This window comes from Pagrus pagrus, assembly GCF_965226575.1.
Source record: "Pagrus pagrus genome assembly, chromosome: 10".
In the NCBI taxonomy this organism is placed as follows: Eukaryota; Metazoa; Chordata; class Actinopteri; order Spariformes; family Sparidae; genus Pagrus; species Pagrus pagrus.
Genome location: NC_140194.1, coordinates 21,287,026 through 21,310,094, shown reverse-complemented (window position 1 = coordinate 21,310,094; position 23,069 = coordinate 21,287,026). Strand labels below are relative to the sequence as shown.

Below are 23,069 nucleotides of genomic sequence, written 5' to 3'. Positions count from 1 at the left end.
ATCTCCTCCCTTTTTCTTTTCAAGAAATGTAGTTGTTTTTGCAAAACAATTGGTGAAAATCTATCAGACTTGAGCTGGAAAGAAGACACTTGCAGGACAAATGTCTCATTTCCATCTTTCCTAAGTAAAGTTGTGGGTTTAAAAAGTCATTGTGCTTTTTTCGACAGTTGAGAAAAGTGCAGAATTTGCATTTCCCTCCGAAAAAATACAAATGCAAAGTAGGAGTTGAATGGCTCCCCACCCCCCCACAGACACCCCGCCCCATCCCAGCTCTTACCACATTGTAGCAGGACTTCTTGACTGATCCAGTGAAGTGATACGGGTCTACCGTGTTGCACTTCTGCATGTACATCTTGAACATGTTGTTGATGTGTTTCAGGGACATGATGCAGACGGCCGAGTTCGGGGTGGGCTCCGGAGAGTTCGGCTTTCCCTTGGCGAAGGCGGCGAACAGCACGTCATCGCCTTCCTCCACTTTCAGCTGCTTCTGCAGGACAACGTCACTGCCCACCTTGGCGATGTGGGCCGCCTGGAGGATGTTGAATACCTTCACCTCTTCCGTGGAGCGTCGTCGCCGTTTATCGGTGCTGATGCACTCAAGGGGCATCTCGATGTAACGGCGGATGACAAGGTCCGAGGAGCACATACGGACTATGCGGGTGTGGTAGGCCTGGGAGTCTTTGCTCACCCGCTGCACTGTGAGGAAGTAGGTGAATGGTCCACTGTGGAAGGAGTAAACGTATCGCAGGTAGTAGTTTCCACGTAGAGGTGGAATCAGATCCATGTATGAGTGGTTGGAGAAGAAGGTGAAGCCGTTTTGGCTCGTCTTCATCTTCCGCAGAGAAATGGTATGGGGATTTGTGGCACTGCCTGTTATGTTTCCGAAGCCTGGGATCTCAGAGTTCCCAACAAAGAACTTGATGACGTTGCTCTCCACATTGAGAACCTGGGAGCCTGAAGGGCTGACCACAACATCCGAGTTGATAGGTTGACCCTTGCCTTGCCTCGCCGTGTCAGTGAAGCAGTAGACATCTTCGTCTACGGTTTTTGGGCTAATGCCGTCGTCCAGGACGTGACGGCGGCAAACACCATTGTCTGCCGAGCCGCAGCTGTACAACCCCTTGTCGTAAATGTTCTCCACCACCAAGGCGATGTTGTGGTTGTCCACCCTGCCGCCGCTGCTCGTGTTGGTCGGTTTGTGGCCGCAGGTCTGGTTGGCAAACAGCGGCCCCGTGTGGTACTCTGACAGCTTCGTGAGGTTCGGCGCCAGGGCGTAGATTCTGTTTACAGCCCCGACGTAGATGATCCCATCCAGCATCACCATGTTCTGGATGGGGAAGTCTGCAGTGAACGTTGGGAGCTCGTAGGTGACTGAGGGGATGAGTTTGTTGGTCTCCGGTGATTTATCACACTGGCCCTGCACACTGGGGCACAAGACCCACAGCAGCATGGCGGCATGAAACGAGTGAAGATTCATCCTGTTCCAGAAATAAGAGACATGACAAATGAGTTAGTAAAATGTTCCAACAGAAAAAACTCAAAACATTCATCATATCTTAGAATAGGTGGCCTCAATTGTCTGAAGTGTGAATGTGTGGAAAAAGGCGCAAGCTGTGCTGAATAGGGACCACTGAGGAGAAACAAGGGGGACATCGAAATCCCTTTTCAGACTCATAAACAGAACTGTGTCAGGGGATAAAACCACGGTTTACTCACTTCACCACAAGCAGTGAAACCATTCATACTGAAGTGACTGGAGGCTTTATGGTGACACAAAGCTTTAATATCAGCCTCCTGATCATCAGCACTTCAACATCTGACTGCACTGACCCTCAACAGGCCAGCAGCGGGACCTGGGTGAGCACTTCTGTGGCGTTCAGCTCCGTTCCCGAGTGACCACAGCGAGAGGCAAAGCGGTGAATCACCCAGAGAGCGGGCCGCTCTGCAGGGCAACGCAACCACGAGCCTAAGTTTAGACAGCAGGGGCCCCAAGGGAGCGGAGATAAACTCAATTAAAACAAAAGAGGGTGGAGGGAGAAGGCGAGGGGGACCGTCGTGCAAAATGATAAATAACCTCAGCTACTAAATGGTAGTCCTCTGGGAGATGCTTTTAGTGGAGGGAGGGAGAGCAACACCAGAGCATTTGCAAAATGTGCATTTGCATGCTCCCTGTCTGGATGTGGTTTTAACAGGATCTCCAGATGTAAACCAAAACACGGCAATAACATGCCCACAGTGACGAATAAACTCACCGGGATTGTCTGCATATTTCGACTGATTTAAGACTGATGTCTTACTCATTTGTTTTTTTTTTAGAAGAAGTCTGAGGGATTGAGCTCAGTTTTTCATGCAATCAGTTTCTCAGGGAGAAGATTTACAGGCAGACAGAGCCAACAGGTGTTTGCAGGCAAACTCCTATGAAAGTTGAGAGCAGAAAATATTACTAATAAGTGCCAAAGACAACGACAAGAGCCTGAGGCAGCACTCTAGGGGGATAAACATGATATAGTAGAAAATAAAGATAAAAAGGAGGAAAGATTTACAACCCAAAACACATGTTAAGTTTCTGTTATGGAATATAACACAAAATTAGAGGCAATATTCTTTTTCTTAAGGCTCTGGTGAGATGAGTATCGTCTTGTTTTTGGTCTAAAATTATATGAGTAATAGTGGGCACATTATCGCACACCTGCACCAAACACAATAAATTTACAGCCTCGTCGCACGGCTGTGTTTTTAAAGGACAAAAGGCGGCGGAAAACAGTGAAAATATTTTCATTTTGAGAGGAAAGTGACTCATGGCGAAAGGTCTCAGAAAACACAAATGGGAAGTTGGTGAAATGGTGTTAGGAGCCAGAAAAAACATTTCAAAACAGGCTGTGATATCCAGAGGAGGAGGAGGAGGAGGAGAGGAGGAGAGGAGAGGAGAGAGTGAGGAGTTTTAGCGTCGGGATCTCTGCGCTTTTACGCATGAAAATACAGTTCGAGTCCAAAGAAATAAGAGCAAAGACAGGAAACTGGGAGGACATTTCTGGATAATACACTCACCTGTTAGCGAGCAACAGTGCTGTACACTCCTTTGATTCAAATCATATTCCACTGGTCTCTCCAAGAGCGGGACTTCTTGACTTTCTCATCAAGTCCAAAGTGATCGCTGTGGATTTTTTTCTTTGCTTCTCCGTGAAAAAACGCTCAGAAAAAAGTGATCAAACCTTTTTCTCAATCCGACTTTTGCTGTTTTCCAGCAGTTAAACGCAAGTTCGTTGCGCTGCTGGAACCTGTGAGACTCCACCACAGACTGACTGACTGCATCCAGCGGACACACACGCTGCCGCTGCCGCCGCGCTCCTCTCGTGGCGCGTAAAGGCTCCGCCTCTTTCTCTCCAAACTCTGTGACGCGTCCAGGTGCCGCTGCGGCTCCCCTGTCCGTGGAGCTCAGGTGAGACGGACCCACTGGTAGGAAAGAAGAGATGGAAAAGTGAGCAAACAGTAAATTATGAGCTCCAGTAGTTAGTGTTTATCGTGTGGCGCCGAACCACCAATTACAACACAATCAGTCAGATTTTCAAAGAAGCACTATTTTAAGTTTTTCTGAACGTATGATTTAATGGATTACTTTGTATAAAAGGGGCCTCATAGAACTTAACATACTTTGATTATCTCTTTTCTAGTTTAAGTTAAACTTTAATGTACTAAAGCATACAGAGAAGGTGCAAATTCATTAAGTTAAAACTACACTGTTTTGGAGGGATGTATCCACCAGATACATTGTTTGTTGAAACAAGCTCTGAAGAAGGAGTTTTAAACCTAAAATAAAGCATACTTTACAGCGCATGTGCCCTCGACTGTCCATTCCAACTCCTTAAACCTTCGAAATTAACCAAAACCCACAGAAAAGGTCACAAGTGCTAATTCAGGGAAGGTCTTTGTTTCTCCTTCAGCTTCCACCTGACTCCTCCAGCAGCCTTGTGAGTCAGACTACTGGTTGTCATGTTTAAACGGCTCACTCAGCCATAAATAATGAGCTAAGTTATAAAGGCTAAACCAACTGTGTGTGTGTGTGTGTGTGTGTGTGTGTGTGTGTGTGTGTGTGTGTTTGTGTGTGTGTGTCTCAGCAATGAATCACAGTGGCCAGCACAAAAAAAATTCCTTTGTCCCACTTCCTGAATGGAGGGCAGTTGGAATGAAGACTGGAGAGGCTGATAACAGAGTGTGGATGGAGAATTAATAGGTAGAGAGCTGCTGAGGAGCAGCACAGAGGCTGTTCGCACTCACTTTCTGACAGAGGCAGTGACATGTGAGGGTTTAATGAGACGGACAGTCAGGGGATGAGTGTGTTCAAGTGGGTAGACGAGTGATGTGATGGAATCTGTGACATCCTCCATGTAAAACTAGACATGTCACTCTGTATGTGCAGCGGTTCAGTGTCATTACAGAGTAATGGCTTCCTCTCTTCTCTGCTTTTTCCAGTTTTAAAGATAGCAAGGCTCAGCTGGTTTTTAAATATCTGCTACAGTCATTATTAGAATTGAAACTGATCATCTTTGACATCACATAGAGGCGTTCTCTGGACAAACCCCGCAGATTCATCAACCGCTCTCCTCTCAACTCCCTGATTTCCCAGAGGGCAACACTGTTACCTCTGACATCACACCGGAGAGCCCTTAAACTGTCAGTGTGCATCATCAACCTTTATTTCATCTCAAAGGATCACTGGAGAGGAGTCTTTGCTTCCAAAGGTGAGTGACAAAAAAGCACAATATCAATAACATGTTAATGAATAAATAAGTTTAATTTAAAAGTGAAACACTGAGGAAACAAAACAGAAAGAGAGAGGACATTTTTGGGCTCTAAAACAGGGAGAAACTCCTGACCCAGTTCTGTTCTAAGGTGACAAATCTGCCCAAAAGCACCTTCGAATGATCACTAATTAATATAGTATATCTTTCTTTGTTTAATTTGTGCAAAAACTGTAGATTAAAAACAACAATTCAGGGTTATAAAGGGCAATATGTGCAGGAATATTCTTTGTGACTTCTTTGAATCAACAAACGGAGACTCTGAATAAGCATCTTTCCCAAGAAATGTTGAATTCCTCCTTTAAATTCACAAACTTTACATAATTGTGATTAAATTGACCTGCCAATTTAGTGCATCAAGAAAATACCCCAAATGTAATTAAATTCAAGTGAGTTCTTGCAAAAAGAGAGAAGTGCTCTTCTAAATGCTCATTGTCTGAAGCTCACTCTGCTGTTACCTCTTACTGATGAGCCAGAAGTTTCACAACACGCTCCTTCGCTGTTTGTAGTCTCGTTGGAGGAACTGTGTTTTGCCCTACCTCGGGGCATTTCTGACGCAGTTTGCCAAGGGGTGTGTTCAACACAGGGCGTGTGTGTCTGACTGTATACCCGAGGGGTGTGTCTGTGTGGTTCCTGTGGTAGTAAAACATTTTGGCTCTGGCCCTTGTGCTAGCGGGGAGCAACAAGAAGAAGCAGAAGAAGGAGGAGAAGAAAAAGCTTGGTTCGGTGGTGAACCTCACACTGCTGGCATGCAGACTGTGTAAACCCCACATATGACGCGTGCTGCAGGAATGATCTGCATCCTGCAACCACGACACCTGCAGCACAACAACTCTGCAATTTCTATTTTCTGTGTGTGCTTTGGTTGCGGCTGCACGGTAGCTGAGATAAACACATAAAGGGGAAGATCTGGTGGTGTAGTTTGCGAGGGTGTGAAGTGGCGTTGAAGGGTTAGGGACACAGTTACTGGAAGTGGATGTCTGTTGATCGTTTTAAATAAATGAACTGGAACCGTGACTGTGAGCCAGGCGTTATCACTGAACATCAGAGCTTCACATCACTGAAGAAAGAAAACACATTAATCATTGACTATTTAAGATATGGACGGAGCTTCCAGGCCTGAAAAGTGAAGCCAATGCAGAGCTGCTTTAAACCTGCATTCTTTCTAATGTCCTGCAGGGGGCAACTCCACTGGTTTCAAAAATGTGTCTGATTGTATGTAAGCTTATGAGAAATTGATGCTACTTCTCACTTGATTTATTACCTCAGTCTTTGTCTAATAAGCATGATTGTGATTTATGGTCACATTTTGAATAACAAAGGTGACATACAGCTTGGCTACCGTGTGACTGACAAGTCTTCTGCTGGTTCTCTTTCAGATCCAATCCTCAACCCTCTCATCCAAATATGGTCACTTCTGGCTCCCCAAAAAAAACAAAAGAAGATGGCGACAGGCTTAATGCCAAACTCAAGGTTGCAGAGGTGATGGACACCAAAGATATTTGGAAGGCATTTTTAACCATTTTAGTTGCAGCACCATGTCACAATAACCAGGTGGCAGATCCCCAAGGTCTTGTCCATAAGTCCATACAGTTATTATCTTGGATTTTTTTTTAAATTTTTCTTTTTTGTAATTTTAAGATATGGCATCATAAATTCAAAATGGCGGAGGGACGATGAGATGCACCAAGTGCCTCTGGAATAACTGTTAAACCCTCTTATTCTTAGAAAACCAGACAGGTAAAAAAAAGTCTTCAATTAAAAATGATGCAGTTACATAAATTGAGATTTTACACACATTTTTCTTTTACGTTTTCTTTTCTGTGATTGAGGAAACGTCCGCCCACTCCAGAGGATGTCATTATTATTTTGCGTGTTTTATTTAGAATTATGAAATAATTTACACTTGAACAGTGAATTCAGCAGTAATATCAAACAGTCTTTGGACCTAATCTATAAAGCCCACTTTATCTAAAGGCCGAATAAGGAGAGTATACCCGTTGATGCATAATGTCCACTGTAGTGGACAGATGTTTTTTCAGTTACAGAAGATGAAGAAAAGACGTACCTTAAATCTGACTAAAATATTTCTAACATCTTGAAAAATGTTGTTACGGTTTCTGACTGAGATGCACAACAATCACATAAAGGTTGTAGTGATGATGATGATGATTGTATTAATCAGTGTCCACATACTTTTGGCCTGTTAAGTAAAACTAAAAGTATCTTCATGACTAACTATCACTTAAGGTAGTGAGAGAATATGTTTGCTTTTTTTTTTGTCATTTTGGGTGAACTGACCCTTTTAATCCAACTACATCTGCAGGCATCTGGCTTAGTATGGCGCCATCTGCTGGTGATCCAGGTGAACAGACATCTTTTACGCTCTCCAGAGAGCTGAAGGGAGCGTCAGGTCAGGCCAATTTCCAAGCTACTGAATAGAAAGTGAGGAGAGTAATCTCACAGACAAAAGCGAGTGATTATCAGGGAGGAGCAGAGCCGCACTCAGTCTTGATTTTACCGTTCCTGTCAACCCTTCCTGTGCACCTAAACCTGGCCCAACAGAGGTTATTTATCACCTGCAGGTCAATACAACCCCTGGTTAACTGCTGACCAGGACAGTAAACTCTGATTGATGCTCCTGACCCACCAGAGGCCCCGGCTGCTTCATTCTGCGGATGGACTCTTTTACTTCTTGTGATCCGTTAGCTCACGGATGCAGCGGTGATTAAGTGTGTGCTGCCTTCATCAGTCAGCCTTGTATCTCCAAACACAGGCTTCTTCAGCAGGATCTTTACAGTCCGTGACAGATAACGACAGAGCGACTTCATAAAAGGTTACATGAAAACAGGAGGTCGAAGGAGGATTTTCAGTTGATGCTCTTGTCTATACTAGGTAAACCTTAACAGGAGAGCACTTCAGTGTTTACAGGAGTCGATGCTGTAACTGTAAAGAAGACTGCTGACAAACATGAAGTGTAGACGGGTATTCAGTTAATGTCTGGACAGGATTGCGTTCTGGTTTATTTCCTGCTACTCTTAAGGTAGAAACCTGCTTTGTTGATCTGCCAAAAATGTAAAAGAAACACCCTCATTCATTGACCTTGAAAGAAAGATGTCAGACCATTAATCCAGTCAACATTTCACCTAACACAGAAGAGAATTCAACATGATCCATTTTTGCCTCTTTTTTTTATGGGGTTCAACCTGAGTGGGATGAGGGTGGGGGGATGAGGGCTTAGATACAGTATGTTCTGGAAATGTTCTGTTTTGTTTTGTACCGCTGGGACTAAACCCACGATCAGAAGATTTTTCAAAGGCCTATGAGGAGATTCAAATAGAAAAATAGATGTCAAAGTCTGACCTTTAAATGAAAAAAGGTCACAAAAGTCTTTCACACGACTGTTTTATCCCCAGATGTTTTTGGAAATTGTTGCCTACACCCAGCTGATGTAAATGTGATGTTTACATATTGTATCTTAAATCCTCAGCACGTAATGTGAAAATCTACTTAGCTGGATAAAACACAAAAGCTGAAAGGAGACATATTATGCTCATTTTCAGTTTCATATCTTTTATGTTAGGTTACTACTAGAATAGGTTTACATGTATTAATGCAAAAAAAACCCACATCAGTTTCCTGATACTGTCCAGTGATGCAGCACTGTGTTCCCTCTCTGTCTGAAAAGCTCTGTTTTAGCTCCTGTCTCTTTAAGACCCCCTAGAATACCTAGTCTGCTCTGAGCGGTCAGCTCACACATGCCTGAGCCAGCACTGCTCACAACAGAGCAGCTGTGCTAAATCAATTCTTATGTGCCGAACTACCCACTAGCCAAAAGTTATACAAATGTGTGACACGGTGTCGTAGTGTGATGTCACAAAGTCATGGAATTAAAGGCGGGACTACTGATGAGAGGTTTCAAGAGCAGAGTTTTCTGTGGGAGAGAGGAGCTTCTGTTAGTGCAGACGTTGACCTTTTTAAGACCTTTTACATGCTGCGAAGAACCTAAATTACACTCTGACGGAAAGACCCCGATATCTGAACAGATACATAATGAATAAATACTAACATTCAGGCTTTAGACCAGGCCTATTCAAATCATTTCTTTAAAAGGGAAATAAATGATCAGAAAATAGAAGACTATCTTCCATGTTGTTTTTTTAACGTAAAACATTTAATGCATGTCCTTCTCTCTGATGCTCATTTTGTTTCCTGCCTTCACTGAACCTTTTGTCACCTTTCAGAGCCTGCCAGTCATCAGACCTCCATGCTGGAGAGGTACGCTCCACATTTTCATGTCTGGAGAGACAGATCAGTGCTCCCACGTCACAATGCCTGTGTGTTTGATAAAGGCACTCCTAATGAAAAAGGAAATCAAAAGATTATAATCTCCTGCATTAGAGGAAATGGTGACTGCTGCAGACTGGCAAGAAAACTGCCAGTCAATGAGTCGCTGCTGCGTCTGTATCTGCTGATCCGTCACTGATGGAGTCGCAACAACACAGCTCATATCAAGGCCATCAGCGGAATAAGCGTAATAAAGAAGAGGCACTATTAACTTAGGAAAGTACACATATGGCTTTTAGACCACACGGTCCATCCGCATCCCCGTGACGATGTTTTACAAGAGATACAGGTCCGAAGTTTCAGTTTATTACGCAGCTCTGATAAATATTTACATGAGTCTCAAACACCAAAGATTTAAGAAAGTAGATTTTTTTAAATGTCAGAAAACTAACCTCAAAACATGTTTTATAATTATAAGATGATCATTTTGATTTAATGAGATATTTGCTATGTAAATACACTGTAAAAACCCTCTCTTACCTGCTCAAGCACAGTTGAAATAACAGCTACAGATTTAAAAGACAAGTGTTTTTGCCCTTTGAACTCCTCCTCCCTGCTCCTTGTGACATGCTGTTTTTATAACATAATCAAGCGATAAGATGCATTTCTTTTTTTTTCTTCTTACAAATAAAAAATACTTTATTGCATTCAGTATGCTCCATTTCCACTTCCCTCAGCTGTGTCATTCTCGTCTTAAACTGTTTACGAGAAGCCTTCAAGAGCTCTTAAACTCTCCCGTCCTGGCTGTTTATCTTTGGAAGCTTTGACTAAAATAAACCACACTCGAGTGGCAGTGAAATCACAGCGCGACATCTGGACTTTCTGATGGGTGTTCCTTTGCCTTTTTCCTCATTATTTCTACTTCAATGCAAAAAGTCATCTGCTGTAAGTGCTTGTATTTATTTGACGATCTTGATGTGGACAAATTGTGCTCTTGTTATCTTTGAGCTCCAAGTGAATATTCACACTTTCATTATAAAATATGTTTTTTTTAAAGCCTTATTTCTGGAGAGGATAGAAGATGTTGTCTTGTTGATTTAGTGGGCAGCTCTACGTCATTGTACTTCCTGCTTGTCTTTGTTCTCAAGTCTGTGAATTAACAAAAGATACATAACTTTACGCACTTCTGTAGGGGAGGACAGGACACATTTTGGTCAGGTGGTGAAACAACAATCAGCCAGTTATCTGAACAAAGGAGTTTTGTTCTGTGAAGCGGTACAGCTGTCAGCGTTCAACCACACGAGTGATTATAACTTTTTTCAGTTGTTATCCAGTGAAGAGCACACAGTTGAGGTGAGGTGAGGTGGTGGAGGTGGAGACGGAACAGCCGTGGTGTGACAGCTGGGCCAGACGACTGCCAGATGAGAGACCGATGTTTGGGGTGGTGTTTCAATATTCGTAAGCTTGAAATCAGTGGAATTTTTAAAAGAGATGCTGGGACATTTTCCAACTGTGTTTGTGGTGACAGAACCGAACATTTTTGATCAGATGTCAGGAGACCAAGTACCTAACCAAGTAGTTTATGTGCCTAAACCTAACCATAAGCACATAAGTGTTGCAAAAATAAAATAAAAAATGTAACATAAACTAGTGTAAAGTTTCAACATATCTATGGTTTGCACAAAAGTACTGTGCAGTGGCAACATTTATTGTTGCAATTATCACTGTTTTGTCCACACTGGTCATTTTTTCATGGGAACAGAGGTTCACAGAGGTTGATTGATGGCTGATCTCTGGGAAAAGCAGCAAAGAGCAACAAAACCTGAGACAGAATCAACAGAGGAAGATCTCACAGATTCCCTCTGTGAGATTTGTTGAATTACCTTGTGGCAAAAGTGACGTATGCTTTCAAAGAGTGCACTGACTGACTTATGGAGAACCAGGTGTGCCTTGAGGGGGGGAGGGAACATCTGTAAGGGGCTGATGCGGCGGACGCTGAGCCTGCGGGGGTGGACCTCTGCCAGCCTTCCACTGGCTTGATGTCATTGCACGCTTCATCATATTCACTATTCACTGCTGTAACAGCTGAGAGAGCGCGAGGCCAAAAATGATTCAGACTGTCCATCTGAAAGTGTTGGATTTTCCGTGTGTGTGTGGAGTCTTGTTTTCATGACAAGTTTGATTACAAAGGAGCTTCTGTACGTTTTTCAACGGCCAAAGCAAATTCAAGAGATAGGGGAGAAACTGGATCACAGTATAAAGCATTACAAATGTGGTGCAACTGTGTAAAAAGCAAACGTTCCTACCATCAATTCATCAAATTGAGGTTTTATCTCAGTTTTTATCTCATTTATGTTAAATGACTCCCGTGTCTTTTGTGGTATCTTTTGTTTTATGTGTATTTAAATACACATTATATAACTGCTGTAAGGTTCATTTCCAAGGAGTTGTAAAGAAAATAATTTAAAGAAATGCAGTTGGAATTGCCTCGAGTATACATAAAAATCACATTTAACTAAAAACAAATCCAGGTACAATATCAACACAATAAAAAGGAGAAGAGGCAACTCGCTGTGCAATGTGTGAGATAAAACAAAGCTTATTCAGACATGATGCTCTGCAGGAAAACAGTCAGAGAGCTTGTTGTGTGTTGTGTGTGAGGTCGGGGCAAACCAGGACAGCAGCAGCTTCCCTGAGGGTTTGTTTGTTGAAACCAAATAAAGAGGACATGCCGGAGAACACAGAGGGCAGTGTGTGGGATCTGACCCTAGAAACCAGCTTTGTGAAAGGCGTCAGAAATGCGTTTCAGCTGCAGACGTCTGTTATCAGATCAGGAAGGACAGAGCTCATCTGGATTTCAGATGAATGTGCAGTCAGTCAGCGCCCACTGATGGTTTGTGAGTCATCAGCAACAGGCAGCACAATGTAAAAAATTAACTTGTGGAAACAGGATAAACATTGTGTAATCTTTAAAGATCTGTAGGTATCAAACCCAAAAAATTGGGGGTAAGAAAAACTGGCTTTAAAAAAAAAAAGATTTTCTGTTTTCCCATTTCAGCCTTTATTGTCAGGACCAAATCATTCATCATTAAAAACGCCAACATGTCTCAACCGTCAGGTCTTCATCAGGGCTCCAGACAACAGCATGATGTGGCCCCACCTTTGTAGAAGTCACAGTCAATAGGAGGCATTCATGATCCAGATAATTATATACTAGGTGAAGCAAATAATGAAGCAATGAAATAACATACAAACATACAAAAAATAATCATGCACAAAACAAATATATAATATGATACCCCAAAAGGCTGTGAAAATAGTGGGAAGCCTATACAGAAAAAATATTTGACAGAAAACATGTCTTTGGTTGAGTGTCTGTAATCTGTCCCCTCCCCCGACTAAAGGTCTGATGAGTTGCTTCCAATCGTCAGTTATTAACCTGATTACCTAAAAGCACTTGGCATGTTATCCATAAATAGTTTTATAAATGATTTTCCATAACGCCCACTACAGGATGAAACAGACAAACAAGGGGTTGCTCTGAACAGCCAGTGCGTAACCCTAGCCCTAGCCCTTGGGCAAATGACTAAATTGCAGTGTTGGTTTTGTCTCGCCCACTTTCAAAATTGTCTTGCGTTGGAAATTAGCCTTCCAGCTGTGACCACCGTTCAATCAACTCTTGAGACTTTTTACTCGTCACCTCTAGCTGAGAAATAGATTGAAAACCCTCTTAGACAAACGGCAAATTAAAACAAGTTTAACCAACTGTGAAAACGCTGCTTTACATGATTAATTCTTTGGTTAGAGAAAACTGACTTTCTTGAAATGCCCTAATGGCAGTCTGCTGATTAAAAGAGCATTGGAAGCCATGCAGAAAGGTGAAACATTTAATAACAAGTAATTAATTATACTTTTCAAGAAAGCAGTAAATGGCAAACACAGAATGCACATTAGCAAAGTAAACATGAAAAGGCAAATGCATAAACTCTCAAAAGGCGATGATCCTGCAGCATGACGGTTAGGTCAGGTCAGGGCCGGGCCTTCAAAGATCTTAGCTCACCAAAGCTTACAGAGCTGAAATGACGTAGCTGTGAAAGCATCCTCTCAAGCACCATCTTCAGGGAAGGTGAGTGTCTGTACTTTATGTATTTTGACAGCAACAAATCACACAGAGTGACTGAGAACTCTCTCTAATCACCGATGCGTCTGCCGCAAGAGGAAACAGCTGCTGATCCTGCATCCTTCCAGGTGGTTAAAAGCCACAATGTTTACGCCGCTGATCTCTGACTTTCCACTGACGTACACCACTGACACCGACTGAGTCAACATGGTGTCTACCTTATGTTTGTTTCATCTGTTTTCTAGCTGCTGTCTCATTGTTTTACCACAGGTTGCCGTGGTGCCACACTTTGTTGAGGGGTTATCCGTCTTACATGTCATAAATCATCTGAGGTGGGAAGATAAAGCAGGCAACACCTTGTACGCTCATAAAAAATATCAGTGTTGATTTATTTGTGTTTAATATGCAAAGCCTCTCACCACTCACAGTGTTATGTGAAACAACACAGCAGAATTAGAGCAATTAAGATAATAACTTTGCCCCATTTGTGGTTGGGTTGGTTGTATTGATACACAAATATTAAAACGTCTCAATGTGGAAAGACCTGTTGGCTTCAAATATTAAAATACAAGCATGGAAAATAAGTTCTACATGATTATGGCAATTAAGATACAACACACAACATTATATGGTCAAAGGTATGACGTCGTCCCTGTGCACATATTATACCACATATTTGTTTGAAGGGTGACATAATTTATATGCATTCCCCTGCGTCTGCTCCAAAACGTCTTAATGCAGCCTGTCCTTCTGCCCTCAGCTTCATTTGATGGGATTGTTTCAGAACACATCAGTGTTAACTATTTGAGAAAGTTGGTTGGCAGTGAGAAGAAAATGGCACAGCACTCCTGCCTGCAAACCATCTTTTGGCAAGCTACCTGAGTATCCTGTCTTCCTAACTGTAAATCAAGTTCACGCTGTGTGAGGTCTTGAGAAAAATTGGCCCTCAAAAAATATCATATCAATTCTGAGATAAGGAAACTGACTTTGACAAAAATTTTCACCACACAAGTGACACAATCTGCAGGAACTTTTAAATTATACATGTCCATCCCCTTTAATCAATTTCCATTGATAGACTTTTTTTAGACTCGATGCGTCTTTCATGTCCTTGGTGTTTTTGTTGTGCAACCTGTTGATGTATCTTCATGTACCTCTATTGGTTTATATTTATTGTAATACTGCCAAATGTGTTTAAATATATTTATGATATGTTGTGGAATGGGATTGTTAAATATACGTCTTCTCTACTTTTTTCTACCAGGTCAACCTTATGAGGAAATCCATGTGCTCTGATATATGTTTATGTTAAAGAAACACCTGGGGACAATGAAGCACAGAGCAACTGTCAGTAATATGCAAAGTGCGGAGTTCACTTCTTGTTGTTATTATTAAGAAAAAGGTGTCAGTTGAATCCTGGTGTGGGCTGGAGGGTTGATGTTTTTGGTTCACCATTCCTTTAAATGTATTGTGTTATATTGTATTTAATATGTACTGTAATTAAGGCATCACTGCAAAAGAGCTTGATCTCAATGCCCTTTACTCTTTTTAAATACATTTAATATGAATACTCCTGAACACTATTACATCTTAGACAATAGTGTTCTTCCAACCTTCTGGCAACAGTTGGGAAAATGTCCTTTCCGGTTTCAGTATGGAAATGCAGCCATGCACAAAGGTCCATTAAAAAACACCACTTGCGGTGCGGTATAACTTGATTTGCTTGCACATATAACCAAGATCTAATCTGCGAGCCAGTCCTTATCACCCAATATCAGCATTAGACCTCGGCAATGCTGATAGTGCATGGCTGGATGGGAGCAAGTCCCTGCAGCAAGATTAAACATCTGGTGAAACCAGAAGATTGGAGGCTGGCATAAAATTGTCCATGGTTTTAAAATGATATGTTCAACTATCACACATAAGTGTAACCTGTCTACATATTTTCGGCCATAACGTATCCATATGCATTTGTCAAGTTATGCCACTAGAGGGAACTGTTGCATTGTAAAAAACTGAGCCAAGTCCCTCAAAATGAAAGTGAAAAGACATCATAACAGATAAAAACAAAACCCCTTCAAAAGATGTTATAGTCATATGACATTAGGTGTAAAACTTTTACTTCCATCCACAAAGATTCTTCTACTGTATTATCTCAATTCATAGTCACAGCATGCTGTAGCCTTTCCCAGCATACGATTGGCAAAAAACAAACAAACAAAAAAACACTACCCAAGGCTCAGCACAGATATCCAGACACTGACATCCATATTTATTGGTAGTTTAGAGTCTTTAATCCACCTGACCTGTGGAGGCCTGTGAGCTGGCAGAAGACCCTGAAAACATGAAGAGCACAGGATCAAACTCAGGAATGTCTCTCTGGGAGGGAACAGTACAGACAACAGAACAACCGAGCCAAAAATATCTGCATTGTTGTTCTAACGTGTGCTCGCTCACTACAAATCATGTATACTGTACTTTACATTTAAGTCAGATGGTTTCCTTTCATTCTAAGCATCTACTGTTTTGCTTTCAATTCTGTTTAGTATGAAAATAAATGAGCAGACTCTTGAAATTTGAGTTGTTAAGCTGCCCCAATCAACAAACAAACAAACAAACACCTTGTTTTACAAATGAATTATCTGAGATGTGCGTTATAGGATTCATGCAAAATTGGTAAAAACTTGCAAAAAACCCACTTTCACTTTTTCACCAAGCAGGTAGGTTTGCACCACCATCTCACCGCCACCACACAGAGGAGCATTGAGGCAGCAGCTGGTGGTAACTTCTCACTCTGGTTGTATCAGGTCACTGCAATTAGCTCACAAGTGCCACTGTCCAGTCCTGTCGTCTGCATGGAGGTAACAGAGCCGTCTCTGTGTTCTGTCATCCTCCTGTGATGTCTGCTTTGGTCCTACACTGGAAATTTCCCCTCTGCAGTGAGCAGGTTTCACTCTGCCAGGACCTTTTGCATCCTGCTCACAAGTTTTCTGTTGTGATTCAACCCAGATGTGTTACTGAAAAGATGCAGCAGCCTCATTTAGTTTACATGGTTTGGGTGTTCAGATGATACCAGAATCTGTGTTCTTCAGCTTTCAACCATATTTTCCTTCTGAATACTTCCTTTCCTTTCTCCCAGCGTCTTTCTGTGATTTAAATTCCCCTTGGCTGAACTTGACTCTATTTGGTTAGATAATGCTCGATTGGCTGCCTCTAGCCCCTGAAACATAAGGTTTCCTGATAGTTGCTGGCAATATTTGATAAAGCAGTTTTTGAAAGTTTGAAGTTTTTAATTCCCAAATCGTCCTCTGCCCATCTGGATCAAAATGATTCCTTCAGCTGCACAACAAAGATTTCAGCCTATTTCTTAAGTTGTGACTGAAATATAAGGGTTTTACTATGTTTGTACAAAATGGAAAATTCTATGAATATATGTAATAATAATGTTGATTCAAACTGAGCATTTTGGGCAACTATTATGTGTTAGATTAAGAAATTGTTGCAGTTTAGGGAGCTGATTAAAAATAATGTTTAATTATGCAGCACCTTTTTTTATCCATACTGTCAAAAGACAAAAAATGTGCACACAAGATTGTACACAAAACCAGCTCCATAAAGAAATGACCTTCACAGTTTGCTGTGGAAGAAGTTGGTTGACGTGCACAGAGGCCTTGACCTCAGCCTCATTTTACACCTTTGGGATGAACTGGAATGTTCTCTGACTGTCTCTACGGGAGCAGATCTCTGCACCCTGGTTGCAAAATCCTGTGGAAAGACTGAATCAGAAAAGTGAACATCAGATACACCCAAATTTTTTTTTTTTTTTTTTTAAATGTTGAACGGTTACACATGATTGTGGTGTTTGGCTGTCTACATACATTTGGCCATTTAATGCAGCTCTGTGACTCCACTGTTATGTTAATACTTGTGGGGCACATACTAGGACAAGGCCACGGCCATACGCTGAAATAAAAACCTGGAGGCAGCATTCTATTGTGTCCATTGTATCCTTGAAAATCACTCTCGTAACACTAAAACAATGCAGCACTGTTCAGTCGACTTCATTCTCAACATGTTACTGTTGAACACGACAGTACACAATGAGAGTCCAGGCTTGCCTCGGGCTGTATAATTATGTGCCTGCTTTTAGTGTAAATTAACTTGAATGCAGTCAAGAGACTCGGCTCCAGTCTCACGAGCGTTGCCTAAAACTTTTATTTGTTTCTCGAGGTTACCATGGAAATGTTGTGCCAGGCTCTGGAGGGAAAAAAAAGCCTGTGAGCAGCACTACAGGCATTTGACCTCACTGACACAGACTGTGATACAGATAATACGCAGGGTTTGGAGAGCACGGCTGCTGGAAATTATTTTTCAGCCTGCCCAGCTTCATTTTTGTGTATATTTTTCCACAAGTAGCTTCAACCGGCCAGTTTCTGCAGTGCACATGAATGAAACCAGTCACCAAGTTTACTGTGAATCGTTACACAATTAGATTTGCTATGACTCAATATCACAAGCAAAAAAAGAACAAAAAATCCACTGTTTATTTCTGACTTTCATTTAAGGGCACATGTTAGTGATCACGGTATCCGTCCTGCAGCCCAGTCACCAGGATAAAATGTTAACAGTTCAAATTTCTGCAAACCACAGATGCGTTCAAATGTGTAGGTTATGTACCATAATGACGTTTCTACTAAATGTATCATATCACAGTCACAGTACATGTTTATTACCTGACTTTCATGGCTGGAGGTTGAGGGGACAGTGACAACGATTCAAGTCTACGTTTCAGCATATGTGAGCAGGCACCACTGGTTATTTTTAAGGAGACCTCGGTGTAGAAGCCAAAATGTGCATCTATTTTGAATTGTTTTCTTTTGTTTAGGCAGTGCACATTCTTATTATTTATCTTATTATTCCTGGTAAGAGGAAGTGGGTGTGGTCCCACATTATTTTCACCTGCGTGGTTTGTCGGCGTCGCATTAGACAAAGAAGGTTGAGCGAGGCCCTATATTTTTTCTTTGACCGCAATTTCCATTTAATTTTGACCATAATTTCTGTTAATAAAGTCAACAAACACAGCCCGAACTGGATTATGGTTTTTCATTCAGCGAGTCATAGTAAGGAGCCTGCTTGCCTCTCAGCGGACTATTTTATGAATTAAATAAGCCGCTACATCTTAGTCAAAGAAAAAATAGTAACTTCTCGGCACGGACAGAATTTGGATCGCATCGGCAAGCGCAGCGGAGTTTTTTGGAATGAATGAACACTGGATTATATTGACTTTTCGCTCTCCGGAAGGAAGGATGGAGGAGACGCACTGACTGATGCCGAGGCGAAGACTTTCAGCAGCAGCGCATCACGGCCATGGGAAGCGGTAGGCTGTTTTAATTCCCTCTGTGTATATTGAAAGTTTGAACACAGTCGGAGGAGCTGTCGCTTGTCCATTGGGGACTGTTGGTTGGCCTGCGCTGCGCGTCTTTGGAAAGTTTGGAGCTGGTTTGACTGCTTGATACGCGTTGACTGCCGTGCTCTGTTGAAATGGAAAATGCAATGGAAAATCGTGCTGACGACCGTTAAGCTGTTGTGAATGCGGTTTATCAGTGAAGTGTTTTGCTGTGTTTGTGGATGAAATTCGCATATTGGAAAATGCAAAATGAGTGACACTAAAGGAGTGGACGAAGTGGATGAGAGGAGACCAGTCAAGCTTACAGCTAAGGCTTTGGCTTGCAAAATTGAAAGTCTTCAGAAGGAACGACAAACAAATGTGAAAAAAATTAAAGAGATTATAAAGGAAATTAAAGAGCTCATGAAAAATGATGAAAATGCAAAGGACGTGCAATTCACATTGGAGAAATTGACTCACCTGTACAAAAATGCAAAGGACGCACATGAGTCAGTTATTGTATTGCTTCCTCGAAAGGAACAGGAAACCCAGAGTGACTGGTTTAAACATGTAACAAAATACAAGACAGATATTATGGAAGATGCGAAACAATGGCTGTTTGAAACTGGAAGGCCGTTTCCTCAAACAGGTCCCGTGACTACAGAACTAACAATGGCTGCAGATACAGATATTTCTCCCACTTCACCTGAGGCACCTGTTGAATTAAAAGAAACAATTGCCCACATTGACCAATATGACATTCCCTTACGTCAACCGAACATTAAGGCAACATCTGATGTACAAGATGAAATACAGCCAAGTGACAGTGTGTCAAATATTGGAAGCAGAAGAAGCAAGACAAGTTCATCTGGCTCAAGCTCCAAAATTTCAAGTACAGCATCATCTGCACATTTAAAGGCCCAAGCTGAAATGGCTGCTCTTATTGTACGACAAAACCTGTTGAAGGACAAGCACATCTTGGAGGAACAGGAGGAACAGCTGAGGAGGAAAAAGGAACAACTGGAACTGGAAGCAAACATTGCTGCTACTATGGCCAAAATGAAAGTATTAAGTGCTACAAAAGGATCCAGTGTACGAAGTAACCTTTCAAAAGTGTCTGATGGTATGGAATCATATTTTGAGAGAGGACAACAACAAAAGAAACCAGTTGATGTTGAAACAGATACTGATACTTTTGAACCCCAGATACTTGGCCTACATACACATGGACAAAGACCCTTAAAGCACAGTGTATGTGATCCACAATCAACAAAGATAACAGGTACGGACAGAGCTGCAAGGCAAATCCAATCTTTCACCGCAGGTCCCTCGACGCTTCAACTAAGCACCAGGAATCCAAGTGAACATGCACATGTGATATCTCCAACTACATTACCTGTCTCAAGTAATGGTGACCAGAACAATATATTCTCTGTCTTGGAAAAGCAAAATGAAATCACTGCATTATTAGTCCAACAACAGTGCCTGTCTTCCATGCCCAAGAAGGATATTCAAGTTTTTGACGGTGACCCACTTCAGTACCAAACATTCATTAAATCCTTTGAACACAGTATTGAAAACAATAACAACAATCCCAGAGACTGTCTTTATTATCTGGAACAATACACAAGAGGACAGCCAAGAGAACTAGTAAGGAGTTGCTTACATATGACCTCTGACAGAGGATTCAGGAAAGCTAAATCTTTACTTCAGGAGCATTTTGGACATGAGCATAAAATTGCTACAGCTTACATGGAGAAGGCTCTATCATGGTCATCAATAAAACCAGATGACACAAAGGCTCTACAGGCATACACTCTTTTTCTAAGAGGATGTTGCAACGCCATGGAGGATGTCAGCTACATGCATGAGCTTGACATGCCCGCTAATATGCTAGCCATCATAAAGAAAATGCCTTACCGGCTGAGGGATAAATGGAGAACTGTGGCCTGTGATCTCCAGGAGAAAAACAATCAAAAAGCTACCTTTAAAGACATGGTGGATTTCCTGGAAAGGCAAGTAAAAATCATAACAGATCCCCTATTTGGGGACATCAAGGATGCAACGAGCCAAAATGGAAGGAGGTCCAAGACACAGCCTCATTCAAGGATAAAAGGAAATATCTTTGCCACGACTGCAACGGTTGCAGAAAAGACAATTGGAGGAACAAAGGAAAACTCACCTGTGGATAGGAGTTGTTTGTTCTGTGGAGGTGGACATGCTTTGGAGAAGTGTCCACAGTTGGAAAAAAGGGCACATAGTGAGAAAATCACTTTCCTGAAAGAAAATGGAGTTTGTTTTGGCTGTCTGTGTAAGGGACATATCAGCAAAGACTGCAGGAAGAGACTCAGTTGCGATATATGCAGTTTAAAGCATCCTAAAATGCTGCATATCCACCAGAGAAGGAAGAACATGGACAAAGAGCAGGCAGAAACAAAGAAAGGGGCTAAAGACACCGCCGTAGCCTCTGTTCAGACAAGTGGTCTTAGTGGGGCCGGTGAAGACAACTGCAAGCTCTCAATAGTGCCTGTACAAGTTAAAGCAAAAAAAGGAAACATGACTGTGCATACTTATGCTTTTCTCGATCCAGGTAGCACTGCATCATTTTGCACAGTAGGATTAATGAATAAGCTTAATCTTCAGGGAAAGAGATCAAGTATTCTATTGCAAACTATGGGACAAAGGAAAGTGGTTGAAACTAACATCGTTTCTGGCCTTGAAGTCGGTGGACTGGACAGCAATGATTTTTGTGATCTGCCAAGCATATACACTCAGAAAATTATGCCTGTGAACAAAGGAAACATCCCACATCAGAATGATATTGATAAGTGGCCTCATATGACTGATGTTCATCTGCCTGAAATCAACTCTGAGATAGAGTTGCTAATTGGATCAGATGTACCAAAGGCTCTGGAACCTCTTGATGTAATACGCAGTGTGGGAGACGGACCTTATGCTGTCAAAACCAGGCTTGGTTGGACGGTGAATGGCCCTTTAGGAGGAAGAAATTATGTTCAAGAGAAGTCTGTGATAAATGTGAACAGGATAGCAGTCATGAAGCTCGATGAGCTGTGGGAACAACAATTCAAGACTGACTTTCCTGAATGCATCAGGGATGCCCAAGAACCCTCAAAGGAAGATCAACAATTCTTGGATTTAGTTTCAAAATCTGCCCAACTAATCAATGGTCATTATTGCATTGCATTACCTTTAAAGGAGAGGAAAATCCACATGCCTGACAATAGAAGTGTTGCAGAACAACGAACACTAAACCTAAAGAAAAGATTTAGAAGAGATTCTACCTTTCATTTGGACTACAACAACTTCATGTCAGACATGTTATCTAAAGGTTATGCAGAGATGGTGCCAGGTGATGTCTTGGAACGCAGTGATGGCAGGAAATGGTATCTGCCACACCATGGAGTTTGGCATCCACAAAAGAAAAAACTTCGAGTGGTGTTTGACTGTGGAGCGACATTTCAGGGAGTTTCATTGAATTCTCAGCTCCTACAGGGGCCAGACCTGACCAGTACTTTGATAGGAGTCTTAACTAGATTCCGTAAAGAACCTGTCGTCATCACTGCAGACATCGAAGCAATGTTCCACCAGGTGAAAGTACCAAATGAAGACCGTGACCTTTTACGGTTCCTATGGTGGCCTGATGGAGACTACAGTCAGAACATGGTGGAATGTAGAATGACAGTGCATCTATTTGGAGCCACTTCATCTCCAAGTTGTGCGAACTTTGCCCTTCGGAAATGCGCTGAGGACAATATGGATCAATTCAGCCCGCAAGCTGTAGACACCATCATGAACAACTTTTATGTTGATGACTGCCTTGCCTCAGCAGCTTCAGGAGAGAATGCAATAGCTCTTTATCAGGACCTACGAGCAATTTGTTTCAAGGGAGGCTTTCTACTTACCAAATGGATAAGCAACAATCGTCATGTGTTGGCTGCCATACCTGAAACAGAGAGAGCAAAAGAAATGAAAAATCTGGATTTGGACAGTGGCAATCTTCCTGTGGAGAGAGTGTTAGGTGTTCAATGGTGTGTTCAATCCGATGTCTTCAAGTTCAAAATCATCCTTAAAGACAGACCTCTCACCAGACGGGGGATTCTTTCAATAGTCAGTTCAGTATATGATCCCCTAGGAATATTGGCACCTGTAGTCCTGACTGCCAAGAAGATCCTGCAAGATTTGTGTCGGAAAAGGATTGGTTGGGACGATACAATACCAGACTCCATCGTACAGAAATGGCTGAGTTGGATTCAAGAGCTTCATAAATTGGAGGACTTTAAGGTTGACAGATGCCTTAAACCTAAGAACTTTGGAACAGTGACATCCGCGCAACTGCATCATTTTGCTGATGCATGTGAGGACGGATATGGAACTGTTAGCTATCTGCTACTGCACAACAAGCACGACCAGGCACATTGTGGGTTCATAATGGGGAAGGCAAGAGTGGCTCCATTAA

At 42.0% G+C, this 23,069-nt stretch overlaps 1 protein-coding gene across 1 annotated transcript in view; it reads right to left on the bottom strand.

The window, feature by feature from the left end:
* met (MET proto-oncogene, receptor tyrosine kinase) overlaps positions 1 to 3,323 on the bottom strand; it is a 73,355-nt gene extending 70,032 nt beyond the window's left edge. Inside the window, exons 1-2 of the mRNA XM_084365446.1 lie at positions 3,049 to 3,323; positions 278 to 1,478 (exon numbers count right to left, since the gene is read on the bottom strand). Of these exons, the coding sequence (XP_084221572.1) occupies positions 278 to 1,477 (1,200 nt within the window). The 5' untranslated portion in view covers position 1,478; positions 3,049 to 3,323. The remainder of the gene's footprint in view (positions 1 to 277; positions 1,479 to 3,048) is intronic.
* Positions 3,324 to 23,069: the final 19,746 nt, after the last annotated feature.